The 16225-nt window shown below is 31.8% G+C and overlaps 2 protein-coding genes across 2 annotated transcripts; both read right to left on the reverse strand.

Moving 5' to 3' along the window:
* Positions 1-1968: 1968 nt before the first annotated feature.
* On the reverse strand, positions 1969-9157 carry LOC129803908 (larval cuticle protein 65Ag1-like). The gene is made up of 3 exons (XM_055850786.1): positions 9084-9157; positions 8759-8931; positions 1969-2955 (listed from the first exon to the last, which is right to left on the reverse strand). The coding sequence occupies exons 1-3, from the start codon at positions 9090-9092 to the stop codon at positions 2724-2726; spliced, it is 414 nt and encodes a 137-aa protein (XP_055706761.1). The 5' UTR covers positions 9093-9157; the 3' UTR covers positions 1969-2723.
* A 1610-nt stretch (positions 9158-10767) lies between these two features.
* LOC129803904 (uncharacterized) lies at positions 10768-14614 on the reverse strand. The gene is made up of 2 exons (XM_055850782.1): positions 14281-14614; positions 10768-12133 (listed from the first exon to the last, which is right to left on the reverse strand). Exons 1-2 carry the CDS (start codon positions 14592-14594, stop codon positions 11854-11856), a joined length of 594 nt encoding a protein of 197 aa, XP_055706757.1. The 5' UTR covers positions 14595-14614; the 3' UTR covers positions 10768-11853.
* Between the last annotated feature and the right edge of the window lie 1611 nt (positions 14615-16225).

Genomic DNA, 16225 nt, shown 5'->3' on the forward strand with positions numbered 1-16225 from the left:
TCAAATTCGAACGCCGTTTGGATTCAAAATGTCAATTGTGAGGTTATGTTAAAAAGTTCGTATTCTAGGTGAATGAAAATCATATTTATGTGCTTCTTCCTGAATGTTTACATACATTATGGTCGTGTAAAATGAAAAGGAAGTGTGTTATCACTAAGATTTGCGAGAAAGTACGGGAATTTGATTCAAAGTACAATTTAATCTCACACAAATTTCGTTAGTTTTGAAAAAATCGTTCGAATTTGGGAGGTGAAAAATGTCAAAAATACCCCCCGAGCGTTCGAATTTAGGAGACTCTACTGTAAAGTCAATTGCAACAGCTAAATGTTATTTATTTGCTATTATGTTATTATTTGCTAGCCATTATATGAACTTGAAATTACTGTAAAAATTAAAGAAAATTATTATTTAACTGAGTATATCCTCGGAAAAATTACAACACAATTAAGTTATAATAACTTTGAGTGTATTTGCTTCATTATTTATCGTCATAATCGAACTTAAAAATTTCAACAAACCTTTTCAGTAGGGGAAAGTGGTCTGCCTTTGAACGTAAAATGATGTTCAAAATTTGAGATTTTTTTCAGAGTAAACTACAACATGAGTTTTACTTTGCACTACACCAAAAAATTCTCTTGTTGATTGAGCTTCTATGCTTACCCCATTCAGGACTCGCAAGTCCTCAGTTTTTCCTGGTGAGAAACTTGAAAATGTGATGTCGATATATTCAAAGGCAGCCTGCATGGTCTGCCTTTGAATGTGGTTAGGCAGCCTTTGAATCTTAATCTTTCACTGAGAATATTAGATCTGTAACATTAAACGGCCCATAATTGATTAGCATGAACCCTAATGCACTCAATAAAACAATCACTGTAGTCAAAAGTCATTATACAACAACATTTTTTACATTTTTCTGAAGCTCTGTTTTTCACTTGAAAATTTGTAATAAAACGCAATTGAAGTTGACAATTGTCAGTTTGAAACATCCCAGCCGGAGCAAGATAGCATGTTATAAGTATTTGTATGACATTCGTCAGACCAAAGTAGGAGTTCTATTCTGCTCCCGGACAGGAAGCTGTCAGATGTTTCAATGCATGGAAAGAGAGGATTCAAAGGCACACAACATTAAGATTCAAAGGCTGCCGCAGAGCAATATTTGCAAACTTTTATCACCCACAAAAATTGTCTCATCTGAATCAAAATGTATTTGGAGAAATACCATCCAAGAATAACCTTCTATGATTCACAATAGAAGATTTGTTCGAAAAATTATTTTGATTGTGAAAAAACACATGAATTGTGGAACATCAAAATTACAGTTTAAAGCTCAGTTTGGTTTTTTTGCCCTAGCACCTAGAAAATAAGAGCTAGGGTCTGCATTTTTTTATGACTTGTGAGGATTATGAATAGCTATCTAATAGTTAATAGAAAAGAATTTATGCTTTAAAGAAAAATGAAAAAATTACAATATTCAAAGGCTGCCGCATTCAAAGGCAGACCACTTTCCCCTATACCGCTCGAATGAAAAAACTTAACTAAAAGTAACGTAGTCCGAAAAATACGTAATAAGACACAAAAAAAACTTTATATTTGAGCACTTCCACTTCCAAAGACTTCCAAGCACTTCATTTTCACCTGTACACCACTTCCGACCCTAATATCTCATCCTTGGATACACACATTGGGCACTCAATGGGTCAAGTGGTAAATAGAGTACTCGCTCTATGATGCAAAGTGTCCCAGGTTCGAAATCCCTTTAGGTCACCAGGAATTTTTCTGGCGTTAAAGGTGTTCGGATTGCATCCAGTGAGCTTCACTGTACTTGATTCCACGGGACATGGGACTGACAACCCCATCCCTGTATAAGAAAAAAAATAATAATACATGTGCTGAACTCCCCTTGTGGGAAGGCCTAGTTCCTCTATGGAATGTTGTGCCACCATTATTATTATTAAACATTGATACATATGTTAGAAAAAATTATAGAAGTATTATCAATCAAAAAAAAATACAAAATTTATGATCAACTTGGTAATAATAGTCTTTCGGCGTAAAGTCCTTGAACTTATTATTTTTTTTACAAAATTGTTTTGAACAGTAAATCGAGTGAAAGTGAATTATTTTTGTAAAAAAGTTTCTCAAACCAAAAAAATTACATACTTTATCATTCCAAATAAAAATTTTTCGAGCATTACATAGTTGTCTTAAATAATATTAGGTGAGATACTTAACAATCTCAACTCTCATAAATCATCACAAAATCTCACGTCCTCCGATTGGCTCCAAAATTTGCCAAAAATTATTTGGCGTTTTCCTGTTCATGAATGTATGGTGGCTAAAAAACTTTCCCGTCCGTTTTTTGGTCAGATCCTATGGTGAATAAAAAACTTTGAGTAAATGAGATTATTAGGAATCTAACCTTTTAATTACTAGAAAAACTTACCCAGTAATTTTTTCAATATGTTAAATATTTTTGTTACCGAATCTAAAGTTCAGATACAGTTTTTGTTCATTTACTTATTGCAAGTATCATGGAAATTATACAAATATTACGATCATAAGAATACTTAAAATTCTTGAACTGTTATTACCTTGAAATATAAAGCTAATATCTTTAGCAAAAAATGTTGTGTATTTCTGACTTTTATAAATTCATGACAATATTTTCTTATTTTTTTTAAGAAAAATTAGTTTAGTTAGTTTAAGCAATAATTCTCGTATTCTTAGCCTACGAGGGATTTAAGAGCAACTGGAGAAATTCGGTTCCGCCCTGTCTTGTAGCGACTAGTCATAGCTTCGTATCCTTCAGGACCTGACTTATAATTGACTCGGTAAGTGAATTGATCTGGACCGGTGTAGCGGTAATATCCAACGACTTCTAGGTATTCCTGATCAGTTCCTGGATTGTGGATCGTACCGATTTCTTCTCTTCCTTGGCCATCACTCAGTTCGTAGCTTCAAAATAGAAAATAAAACAATTTTAGAATTGACAGAACAATTTTTTGATAGAATTGATAGAACATTTTTTTTTAAGTATCGTAGTATTCTCTTCATCAAACAAAACAGAAAAATGTACTAATAAAAAAGTTAACTTATTTTCAAAAAAAAAAAAAAAAATAGCAAATCTCCAACAATTTGTATAAGGTAGGGTGGCGACATTACTTGTGCCTGTCTTTACTTATGGCTTCGTAGTAATTTTTGTTAGAAAATGATCCCGAAAACCAAAAAAATGTGATGTGCTATCATAACACATTAAATATTTTTAATTTCTAGATTTTTCGAAATCATTTTGTGATAAAAAGTGAAGTTTTTTGCGAGAACGCCATAAGTTATGGCAGGTTACAAGTAATGCCACTACTAATCTACTACTACTACCTCTTTAGAACAAATATTTTTTTGTCTTGACCATATTTTGATACAAATTACTAGTAAATATTTTAAATTTTAAAAGAAATGATTAAAATATATTTATGTAGTTTTGGCTAATTAAATATTCAACTCACTACATTTAATCTATACATTTTATTTTATTTGATTGAAATTTGATTTTTTTTATCGTTAATAAAATAGATTTAGCTCAACAAAAAATCAAAATAAAAAAAATCAAATTTAATTTGAAATAACTCTTTATGCTTTTAAACTCAAATCGGCATTTAAAGGCTAATTCGTATTTTCAACTGAGATTTTAAAGTGTAAAACTTAAGTTAAAGATCGTTATACTTAACTACTCAAAGTTAAAACGAAAATGTCAAATTCCTTTAATTTAAAAGCTAGTCACGATGAATATGACTATGAGCTTCAAAGGGACATTGACGTTCAACTTCTATTGTAAACAATTCATTTATTCATTCATTTTCAACCGCTTATCCCTATTGGGATCGCGGGCCCATGACATCCAAATAAGCAGCCCACGCTTGTCGATCCTCCGCCACTTCAGGAAGATGTTCGGGTTCGATCCCAAGGCGTTCCAAGGCAAGATTCCGAATTTGATTCAGCCACCTCGTCCTAGGTCTGCCTCGAGGTCGACGCCTTCTCACAATGGTTTGCATAGCTTTTCTGGGGAATCTTTTTCTATCCATGCGCTGAACATGTCCATACCATCGAAGTTGTGATCTCTCAACCCGAAGAAGCAGCTCCTCGACTCTTAGTTCCTCACGAACGACCACATTCCTCACTCTATCTCGACGAGTGATTCCCTTAACCGCCCGAAGGTACCTCATCTCGGCAGCTTGTACTCGCGATCTTACCCTTTCGGTCATTACCCAAATCTCATGATCAATTGTAAACAATTAATATTCTGATACTAGTGTACTTTCAGAATTTTCGTTATCTCATAATTAAGGAGTTGGTCAGTAAAATATTTTAATTATTACTTTTTCAATAATCACGAGTGTATTTTTAATAATAAATGAAAATAAAAATCAACAATTTAAATTTGATTGCACTGATTAATCAGTACTCAACGTTTAAAGCATTGCAGTTATCGTTTAAATCTTGGAGAAGGCAAAAAAAGGACAGATAATCCTAACCGGCTTATGTAGGTGAGATTCTTAACGTGAGCTAACTCGGAGTGCATGCAAATTCGATTTAGAGCTGAAATTGTGAGTCGCCATTCAGTTATCTTGAATCAAATTCGTGAAATTATACAAATTTTGTATTTAAACCAAAATATCAAGGATTGGGATGAACTGGCACAAAAGTGATATATGGGTGAAATGTAGACCAGAATGTACTCTATAATTTTTCTATAGAACATGATCTCATCGATTACTCAGAAGCCAAGATAATCGAGGTTTTTTGTTTCTTAACTTGTTTTTCATCCAGAGTGCCCCAAGTAGTCATTTGTTGAACTTCAACTATATCAAAGAATTGTTGTATTTTGTGAGACTCTTCATTTAAAACCCTATTTTAAGTGCCTTGGTGGAGTAGAGGCAGTCAAATTGGCATCTGAGTGATTTCAAAGCGTTATTATGGGAAAAATCAATTTTTTCACACTTAAACGGCAAAATCGGAGTGATAGCGTAGTCTGAGCGGAAAATGATGTATGGACGAAATGTAGAGACAAATGTCCTCTACAATTATGTCGAAGTAATCATCAAAATCGGTTCAGCGACAGTCGAGATAATTGAGGTTATGTAATATTGAAATTGGTTTTTCGACTGTGGCGCCCCTGGTGTTGGTCCCACGAAGTTCAAATATTCTAGAAAGTTGTAGCATTTGGTGAGATCTTTCGTTTAAGCCCTCATTCATCAAAATCGGTCACATAGAACCGGAGATATGATTTTTTGAATTTCGTGAACTTTGACCCCTCATATCTCCGGTTCTGTTTTAACCACAGCGCGCATTTGCACCATTTTGGAAACGTCCTAGACTGGACTACAACATACTAAAATTTCATTAACTTGCACAATGCCGTTTTTGAGAAAAGTGACTTTGAATTTCGATGAATTTTGACGCTATCACAGCGCCACCTGTGGTGACTTTTTGAACTTCCATCTGAAAGTGCTCATCGAGACGAAACCAAAAAGGTAAAATTTAGGTCGCTATGTTAGTTAGAACCGGAGATAGAGGCCGGTCAATGTTCGAACTTTGACCCATTATAGCTCGGGTCAGGGGTTTTAGATCGACTTAAGGTTTTTTTTGTTTGATAGGTATAATCAACGGCTACAACATACTAAAATTTTAGCCCGATGCACAATGGAATTTTTGAGTTATTTAACTTTTAAGATTTAAAAATTTTCTTTTTAATAATAGCGCCCCTAGCGGTGGTTTTATGAACTTGCGATGTTAGAAGGGGAAGTGGCATTTCACGAGAGCTTTCCAAAAAGCCCTCACTTTTTAAATTCTGACAATTAGAACCGGAGTTATGGCCATTTTAAGAAATTTTTTTTGGACCCTTATAGCTCGGGTCAGGGGGGTCGGGGGACCTTAAGTTTGGTATTGATGGAAAGCTCTAAGGCCCAGCTATAACATACTAAAATTTGAGCCCGCTCGATGCCATAGGGGCTGAGCTATTGAGAAAACAAAAAAAGGGGGTCTTCAAAATGGCGGAAGGAGGGGTGGGGGGTGGGGGGTCAATGCACCAAGTTGCAATTTTCACCCGATATATAACCTTTGCCAAAAACCGCAAGTCGATATCTTTTTTAGTTTAGGAGCTATTAAGCTCCAAAGAGCGGCCGGCCAGCCGGCCGGCCGGGAACGTAAAATAGCCACATATATATTCGTGATCAGGAAGTGCTGAAACACATTTTGGCCAAGTTTGAGGTCGATCGGACGACATGAAATTTTGTTAGGATTATAGTAGGTGAGATTCTTAACAATCTCACCTAATATCCTTATCACTTTCTTTACAACTTTACTAAATGCTAGTTCCATTTAGACTCAGTTTTATAAAAAAATATATATTTCCAAATGAAGAACTAATATACATTTTTTTCCTATTCACTTTTTCAAATTGATTTTTTGCTGACCTATTTTATTTTTCTATAGGGTAAGTGTGCCAAATTTCGGCATAGTTGCATGTAAGCACCGAAGTCCTAAGTTTGAAATGCAATATTTTTAATTCACATTGATATTTTTTGTTACTTCCTTTTCGGGAGGGTTGTGTGGAACCTTCAAGACTAGTTTATCATTTTTGTTTTCTTTAAATCACTTCCTAAAATATTGAAAAATTAATAAAAATATGGACATTGCTTTGGGTAGTATTTCGGCCACTTTGTGTGAAATTTCGGCCACTTTGTTTGTGACCACGTTTTGCGACGGAACGGATAGAAAATTTCAAAACGTCAAACGGAACGAGTTTAATATTTTATTTAATACGTTTATATGACCCACAACCCCTGTGATCTTCCGTGTAATTTGTCCTGAAGACCTGAAGAGTAGTATCTTAAATTTACGCACAGATTCCCGTAGCAATTTGCCCTTCCTGAACTCTTCCAATGACTTTTTCACATCATCTTTTTCATAGAAGCGATGGTTTTTTTCTCTGGACATTGTAGAATTCAGAAATTGAAAAAGAAAACATAAAATGAATAAGAAATTTAGGAAAGCAAAAGATGTTGCCGAAATAGGCAACACTAATCACCGGAAAGACGCTCACAAAGTATATACTTTTTCACGCGAAATACAGGATCCAGCTGGGAAATTTTACCCGAAATTTAAAGATTGATTCACTATTAACATAAACAGAAAGAATTTTTAATGAAAACTATTCAATTTTCATGAAAAACGCCGAGGGAAAACCTTTTGCACTTCACCACAAATCACAAGACTGCTAGAAACACAATCGATCTGTCACATTTTTTGTAAGACTCTTTCCACACTGAGTTTTTACAACACAATTTAAATTCAAATTATACCTAAAATTTAACTGTCTTTGTGTTAATACATCCTAAAATGAATAAATATTTGAAAGCAAAATGAATTCATTGACTATTCGAAGATTACATACATAATTTTAATTAATTTATTTGCATGGCCGAAATTACACTCAAAGTGGCCGAAATTAGAAGCTGGCCGAAATTTGGCACACTTACCCTAAGTCGAATTATCCAAACATCAATATCTTTAAAAAAAAAATTAGCATTATCTGTGGAAAACATGGCATATACGTAAATTTTGTACTTTATCAATAATCTTCTAAATCTTCATGATTATTTTTTTATCGTAAATTTCAAATTTTAAAATTATCACAGATACTTTAACGGAAAATCTTTTCGTAATTAGAAAACATTTTACAGTTTAGTCCGTCTAGTATTAGGTGGTACTTATAAGTATGACCAGTAGGGGCAGTACGTTCATTCCTTCGAATAATGTGAATTTTCTTTTATTTTTCCTAAGAGACTTATACATTTCTATTAAATATTAGTTAGCTTATTATTAATTACTGATATTTATGTGATAATCATGTGTTGGTCTCTTAGGTAAAGTAAAATAAATCCATATTATTCGAAAGCATGAGCGTTAGAAGGTAGATTACTTTCCCCTAGTACAGAGAATTACCCTAGTTCTACAAAGATTTTTTGCAATTTTTCTTGCAAAATATTCATGAGAACTAAAATAAATAAAAGAAATTCTAATAACTTTTAACATCTTAGTATTTGCAGTCCTAAAATAAACATTATTTGAGCATAAGGGAAACTGGAGCAGTAGTGGAAGTAGTAAACAAAAAGGCTAATTGTAAACACTGATTTTTTTACTACTACTGATACTATTAGACTTATGTCGTCTTTCTATTCAGTGGACAGGGGTCCTTATAGTATATATGAAATCTGATAGGTTTCTTTCTCTGAAGTCTAATATATAATTAAAAAAGAAACATCTTTGTGTTTACAAAGTAATACTTTCTCATACTTTCTTCCCGAGTGTCCCCTAGGCTTATACACTTGAATTCAAATTCAAAAATTATCAAATTCTCTTTCTAGGATTTCTTTTCTTATTTAAAATAATTCAAAATAAAACTACTACTAATATTTGCGCAATTGAATACAATCGTGCGATAGTTCAGTTAAGTGTGGTTAAGTGCATTAAAATTTTAGAATATTCTACATCTACATTAAATAGCAATACCTTTTAAAGATTTATAAAAATTTAATTGGTGTTCTTTTAAATTATGTTCAAATGCAATTCAATCATATGCAACTTCACATTTCTTTTTACTATATTAACTATCCCAAGTATAAACATATATGATTATTATTTTAAATATTGAAATAAAACTATAATTATTACTTTCATTGTTTAAAAATTCTTTCCTTACACGAATTTGTATCCATTCTCTGTTTTAGTATTTTCAGAATATAGAACTCTAACTTCACTAAGCGATGGTGCTTCCGGTACATCCGCATCTTCTCCAAAAATTGAAGCACAATTTGAGATACTAAAGGTCACGATGGTGAGGAAGAGAACAGTTAATAAATGTAGCGATCGCACCTGTAAAAACAATAAAGATCACTTAAAAAATACTCAATGATTTCGCCAAACTCTCCCACAAAAACACCTCAAGAATGTCACCTTGACTTTATAAGATTTATAAAAAAAATCAACTTCACGCACAATATAAAAAATGATGCAATTGAACTTACTTTCGACATGTTGCTACTTTTCCCTAAAGACAAATAGCACTAAGCGCGATCTTCACTGGTTTAAATCAAAATCCTTACTGAATTCTGTTGGATTGATTCGAGGTAATTTACTCAATATGACCACATTCTCCCATCATTTTGAGTGGTGCCAGATATTAAATGTAAACCTTGAATTTTGATTTTTTCGTCTTTCGATCTGAGAAAATTAACAGAATTCCTACTACTGCAAGTCGTGCAAAAATCGTCTCCAATGATGAAGAACTACCGATTGACTATTAATTTTATGATAATATTTAGTGAATTATCCAAAATTTTCTAAATGTGGAAGGTAGAAAAAAAATTGGGCAAGTGTTTATAAATGTAAGGAGGAGTGCCACTGAGCAAAATGATTTATCAATCTCATATCAAGATTTTCCGCTTTTTGGCTCTACATAAGATTTTTGGTGGGATTTTGAGAGCACATTTGTCATTGAAGATTGTCGTGAATCTGCTTAAATAAATATGAATGGAAAAAAACTTCAGCAAATGCCTAATTAGAAAAAAACTATTATAAATTAGAAAAAAATGAAAAATAATAAAAAAAGTATAGGAGAACGGGGAAATTGTACAAGAGAAGAAAGCTTACTTTAAGACAATTCTCTTACTATTAACAATTCGGGATAATGGTAGATGCATCCATAATTGCGTGAAGACGATCCTGGACTGTATACAATGGACTGAGCATGTTCTTCCAATATGGTTTTCTTAACATAGATGCGACTTACATCATTGCATTACATTGAGATTTATGGTAATTTTCTCCATGTAAGTGACAAATCGAAAACGAAAGGTTAGAAAGGACAAAACCTAAATTCTTTTCAAATATTTAAAGAGAACGAGATTAAAATTCTAATGATAGTGTATTCAGATGATATAAAAAAATATTTAGCAAATTATTTAGCTCATACTTTACATTTACACTGAGTTACTATAGAAATTCATTAAAAATTCTATTAAAAAGTTTAGAATAATAATTTCTAATGTTGCTAAGCTCATAAGGTAGTAATCCCTAACTAACACCCTACACCTACAAGACTAGTTTTATATTTTGGAACAATTCAATCTCAATCTAATGCAGCTATGCAAATGACCTCACAGTAATACCCAAGACGATTACACGGTCTCAATCTCAAATATCGCGATACTAATAATAAAACATTACGAGTTTGAAACATTCCGCAAAACTTAGACGGGGCAATCATCTCCCAAATGGATCCCTAAATAAATTAAAAAAAACTTAAACACTTCCCTCCTGACAATATTTAATAATATCACTGAAAAACAACGAGGAAAAATTGTTAGTACTTCACCACAGCTGAATAAGACTGAAGTAAACACGAAGTTCTGTCATATTTCTCGTAAGCAATTGCTCACACTGAATTTTCAACAAAACAATTTTAACTCAAATGCTATTCAAAATTTAACGGTTTTAGTGTTAAAATCCTCCAAAAAGAACAAATATTTAGATATAATTCATTATTCATCAAATATTGGATTAAAATTCCATAATTTTAATTAATTTATTTTTAGTGTCCAATTTTACCCTCAAAGTGTCCAAATCTAGAAACTGTCCAAAATTATGAGCCTTTCCCCTACTTAAAATTCAATGCAGAACGACAAAGTTCAACGATACAAAAGAGCGAAATTTTGTTTAAATTTTATTTGTTTCTTCGAGTTTCTTTTGTAACTAATAAATAAAATAAATATAAATAAATAACTCTAATACCCAAGAAAATTTCATAGGAAACCCCTGTCCTTCCGGTCCTTCTTTATTCAAAGAAAATTGAAGCAATTTAGAAAATTGAGGATATTTTTTTAAGAAAATTATTAGATTTGCATACCTTGAACAAGCCAATAAAAAATATGCACAAATTTTTGAAGACTATTATGAATATAATAAGACGTATATTACATAATTCTAGAAGGTGGAGGTCTTGCGAAAAAAATAAATAAATTTAAGTGGCTGATTATTCAATTTACAAAACTTTCCGGAAGAAAATATTTAAAGTTGGCATACAATTTGATGTCCGTAAGAAGAAATATCAAGATCATCTGCAGTATAATTCCTTAAAGTCAATGTCATTCTTCTAATATTCATAAATTTATTGACATATTTAGACAAAAATTTCAAATTTTCTTTCTTTACTTAAATATGTAAAATTATTCTAAAATGATCTTAAGAGTGGAATATGTTTAAGTTAAGAGACACAGTTAAATAAATAGAATACTTCCAAATATATAAATTTTTGCTAATTGATTTGTCATTATAACCTATTTATATAGTTATTAAGTATTTCACAATAACCACTTATCGCGATATTAGGAATTTGAAAAATGCGTCTTCTTCAAAAACATGCCTGAAATGTTGATGTGAAAGGAGAAGTCAGCATTTTCTCTCTTTACAAATATTCTCTATTCATATTTGCATTAAAATTTCGGTCACATGGAAATCTACCAATTTTCCACATAGCAAAACATGTGTTAATTTATGGCATTTAATAAATCGCAATAAATTGACTGGATAGCCAGAATCTTGCTATATAGAGAGAGAGGACATCATTGAAGTCAAGATGATTCGATAGAATAAATAAATTTAAACCGGTCATTTCCAGTCTCTCTGAATTGAAAAATACTTGAATTTATAAATAAGAGCTTATATCAATTGCACATTTTTTTTCTCGTAAATAAAATAAAATTAAAAACAAACGAAAAGACTCTTCGGGGGGCTTCCTCAGCCCACGAGAATGGTGAGAAGTTTAGAGTCAATGCAAGTGTTCTGCTTTATACATTCATCAGTGGATTCGGGTGGCAAGAAGAGGACATTGTCTTCGGGAACAGCCGTTGGATCGGGATAAGTGTAGAAACCAGTATCATCGGATTTGTAAAGAACATTCCTGAGGATGCCATTATGCATGTAGGTGAATAACCCTCGAATTACAAACTTCTTTGTGCCATCGACCTCCTCAAATTCTGCCACCTCAACACGACGACTGCCGTCGTTCAAAGTATATCTGTAAACAGAGTTGATATAAAACAGAAATTAACGAAAACATAGTTAATGATTGGGATAATAGAAGTAGAACTTTTATTTTCCAAATTCCTCTCTTAAAATGCACTTTATTGGATGATATTCTTCATTCAACAACTCTGGCTAAGTTTGTACTTAAACCTTCAAAACACGCAAGGTTTGCTAAACAACCACAAGTAGTGCTTAATTTACATTTACTGAAACACAAAAATGTATTTCAGCTTCTTAGGAGGAAGTGGGGTACCTTTTAATTAGGACACCTTTAAAATAGGGTTTTTTCATCTAATTTTTAAATAGAATCGAAACTTATCTTGATTTAATTTAGCCCCTAAATCAATTGTAAAGCTTAGTTATGTACATTATAATAATACTCAACTTCATTTAGAAATTGGAGAAAAAACCTTATTTTAGAGGTGCCCCACTTAGCCTTAACTTTATTATTATTTTTTATATTTTGGCAGCACTTAACTGCAAAATGTTGGTCAGTATTTCAGTAAATTTGATAGATAAAAATGAAATAAAAAACATAGTCATCATAAAATCGTTAAGGTTTGAATAATTTAAGAAAATTTTGTTATAGTTTAGTTCATCATTTTTTTTATGATAATATTTATTTAAATAAATATGATAAATTTGCAAAATTAATTACATGATAATGTACGAAATAAATGTGAAGAAACCAAACGAATACATGATATTGAATTTAAGAATTCAAACAAAATATAGCACTTTTAAGTATTGGTTGGACAATTTATCATTTTATTTATCAATTATTACTATTTTATTTTATTTTTTTTATTACTATTTTATTAATAAATGTAAATAATAATTAATTTTTGATCTGAAAATGAATATTGTATTACTTTTTTCTAATTCTTAATCAATATGATTGTTTTATAAACGATATCTTAATTTCCTGACTAAAACTGTTTATACCGATGACTTTTTCTTCTTTACATATTTCTAAACACTTTTCTGGACATTGTGATACATTTGAAAACATAGAAAACCATTAGGGGAAAGCGGGGTGTCTTTGAGTTTGAGATATTTGAAATTGAACTTCTTTCTCCTACTTTTAGAAAATATTGAGGCTTATCATAATGTAATATGAAATATATTAAGTACTACAAATTAAGAAAATCATAAGAATAAATAGAATCATCCATTTTCACAAAATAATTATAATCCAAATGCACAAATAAATCCACTTAAAAAGATAAGCATAAAAATATTATTAACTTTGAATAGCTTTGTTGAAATTCCTATGCATATTTTGACCATTTTGTATTACTAATCCAAATGATGTAAAAAACTTTTGACGTATCAAAAATGATCAACTTTCAGAAAACAATTATTTTTTATATAAAATAATTTTTTTTTTCAAATATATAACTAAGATATACGGTCTACAGGGAACTCATTATCAAAAAGAAAAAAATGGAAAAGTATTTTTTTTCTATAATTTTTCTACTCAGTTTCTCAACTATAAATATTAGTCAACAAACTATTGACACTCATATAACATGTATGGGTATTTAGCATATTTCTTTAAAAAAATATTGATTACTTTTAAATTCTGTTTATGTGAAAGTGCCCATCCTTTGTAATCTTGTTATCCGGACACTTGGTTACTAGTAAATTTAAACCAGTTTTAAAATACAGTGCCAGAAGTATTTCTCATATATAGTTAAAATGATAATTTTCATATAAAGATCGTTTTTGGGAAGTCGACTAATAAATGGATCAAAAATATTTGTGGTAAATAAAATATTCTATCTTTAAATCTGAGATGCCAAGATGATTCATAATTTCTGGATTTCCCCTCTGTAAATAATATATTTTATTATTTTCATGCACTGAAAATTTATTATTTAATATGTAAAAATTAATATTTTCTGACCATTTTACTAATCCTTAATTTTAAATTCTATTTAATCTTCGATCTAAATACACAACAACTCTGTATAAGGAGAGTAATTTTTCTTCGGGCACAATCAGCTATACAAAATTTCAAAGTTTGTCTTAATTTCGTTGACATTTTGCGGTATTTCACATACGATATAACAAAGAAAAAATAGTATATGAATAATAAACCAATCTTGGTATTTCCAATTCCAATTGTAAACTTACGACATAGTGTATTCCCCAAGATCATTCCTCGAATACGTCTGATTAACCACTTTGAGCACCACGGGCTTTTCACTTGCATTCTGTGCTGCTGACACTGTCCTCAGATGTCCAATGGTGAAATTGCCTCCAGCCACTCTCAGAGTAGAATTATGATCTCCTCCAGCACCCACACAATTTGCAACAGCTGCCACAATTACGAAGAGAGCCACCGAAGAATTTAGCATGATTGTTGCCGCAAGACACACGATCACCAAGAATATTCTCGCAGAGAAAGCTCCGATCAACTGACGAGCTTCCACCGTCAAGACTAGCATTTAGAGGCAAACTCCATACTGAGACATGAGAGAATCAGCAAAAAAGACAAGCCTTTTTTTTCATTGCGACTATGCAAGAATACATGGGCACAATCCACGATAATGGATACTCAAAGATCGTTTTTTCTCCTCACTCATTTAGTGCTTTTTTCTCGTCATCTTCTTGAGCAGGTTCTCAGTAAATCGCACCGTGCAATAATTATGCTATTTACTCCGTGTTATTCAATTATTGCGACGAGTCTCAATTGCCTTCGAAAATAAAAAAAAAATATTGTTTGACCTCCACTTGAAGACTTTTTTCGGCTAATTTTCACTAATAAATTAGCAGAAGAAAATTGAATGCATCTTAAGCACAGTTTATTCAGTTTTAGTGATGTAAAAGCTACAGCCTTTTTGAACTAACAAGATTGCTTTTGCTATAATAGCTTATTAAAAGAAAAAAATAATCTTTAAATATTTCTTAGAATATTCTTACTGTTCTGAGCCTAATTATTTTTTAAAAATGAAAAGAAAAATATAAATACGACAATTCAGAGTGTATCAAGTAAAAAGTCTGCAGTTCTGATTTTTTTTTAAATTTTACAATGTTAAAGCTAATTCCTCATAGTATTCTACCAATTAGGGAAAAGTGATTTACACACAAAAAAAATTGTGATGAAGAATATAAGGAAGAGCTCCTTCTCGGGAGTTCAATTAGCTTGCAAAGCGTTGCACGTTTTGTCACACCCGGCACCTTAAAATTCAGGGCACCTTTAAATACAGGGAAAGTGTCCATGTCCATGCTTCGTACGATCCCAAGCTTCGTAATGACTAATTTTTTCCTATGTTTCTCATTGCACCCATATATTAAAAAGAGATGGCAACAAGGGGGATATATTAAGGTGAAAATATGTACACCACTTCCAGGCACTCCCACAATTTGCATGGAATAGCCCTGCGCACTTCCAAAAATTCGCAACAATCTCGAAAATTCTGCAATACTTCCAGCACTTCCTGCACTTCATGCACTTCTCATACTTAGAAAGTAATAATTTATTTAATCCTATGAGAAATCTAATTAAGAAAACATTTAAAAGCGTCCCAGCTTTGCGGAATGCTCGAACTCACGTGAATTAGATTTTTGCATAATCTTTTGGAATCGCTGATCTACTAGAGATCAAATTGATTCATAAATCACAAAAGCATTTGAAAATCAAAAAATCGGTACTTATTTATTTATTTATTTATTTATTCATTGAAACCGGTTCATTACCGATGGAGACCAGTGCAGCCGGGTTCGAAATTCCAATACTTTTCCAAAAAATCCAAATTTAACTAAATCGGTTGAAAAATAAGCCTTTCAAAGTGGTTGACCTTTGACCTTGGCGAATTTTCCTGTCATAGGTATGTTTGGGCGAACTGTTCACCTGGACCAGCTCTAAAATGTATCCAAAAATTATTGAAAAAGCATGGGCCGATTTTGAGAAAAATCGAAAAACATTATTTTTAGGAAATATTAGTTATTGGGGATGTAAAATTATTCAAAAATCGGTGCTTAACCAATTCATTACCGATGAAGATCGATGCAGCCGGATTTCCTTTCCAAAAATCCAAATTTAACCAAATTGGTTGAAAAATAGACCCTCCAAAGT

Source organism: Phlebotomus papatasi, chromosome 2, assembly GCF_024763615.1.
Source record: "Phlebotomus papatasi isolate M1 chromosome 2, Ppap_2.1, whole genome shotgun sequence".
In the NCBI taxonomy this organism is placed as follows: Eukaryota; Metazoa; Arthropoda; class Insecta; order Diptera; family Psychodidae; genus Phlebotomus; species Phlebotomus papatasi.

Coding starts and splice junctions, on each gene's coding strand:
- LOC129803904 (XM_055850782.1), bottom strand. CDS start 14,594: ATGCTAGTCTTGACGGTGGAAGCTCGTCAGTTGATCGGAGCTTTCTCT. Junction 12,134..14,280: donor CTTGGGGAATACACTATGTC/GTAAGTTTACAA, acceptor CTCTGTTTACAG/ATATACTTTGAACGACGGCA.
- LOC129803908 (XM_055850786.1), bottom strand. Junction 2,956..8,758: donor GAGAATGGATACAAATTCGT/GTAAGGAAAGAA, acceptor TCTATTTTGAAG/CTACGAACTGAGTGATGGCC.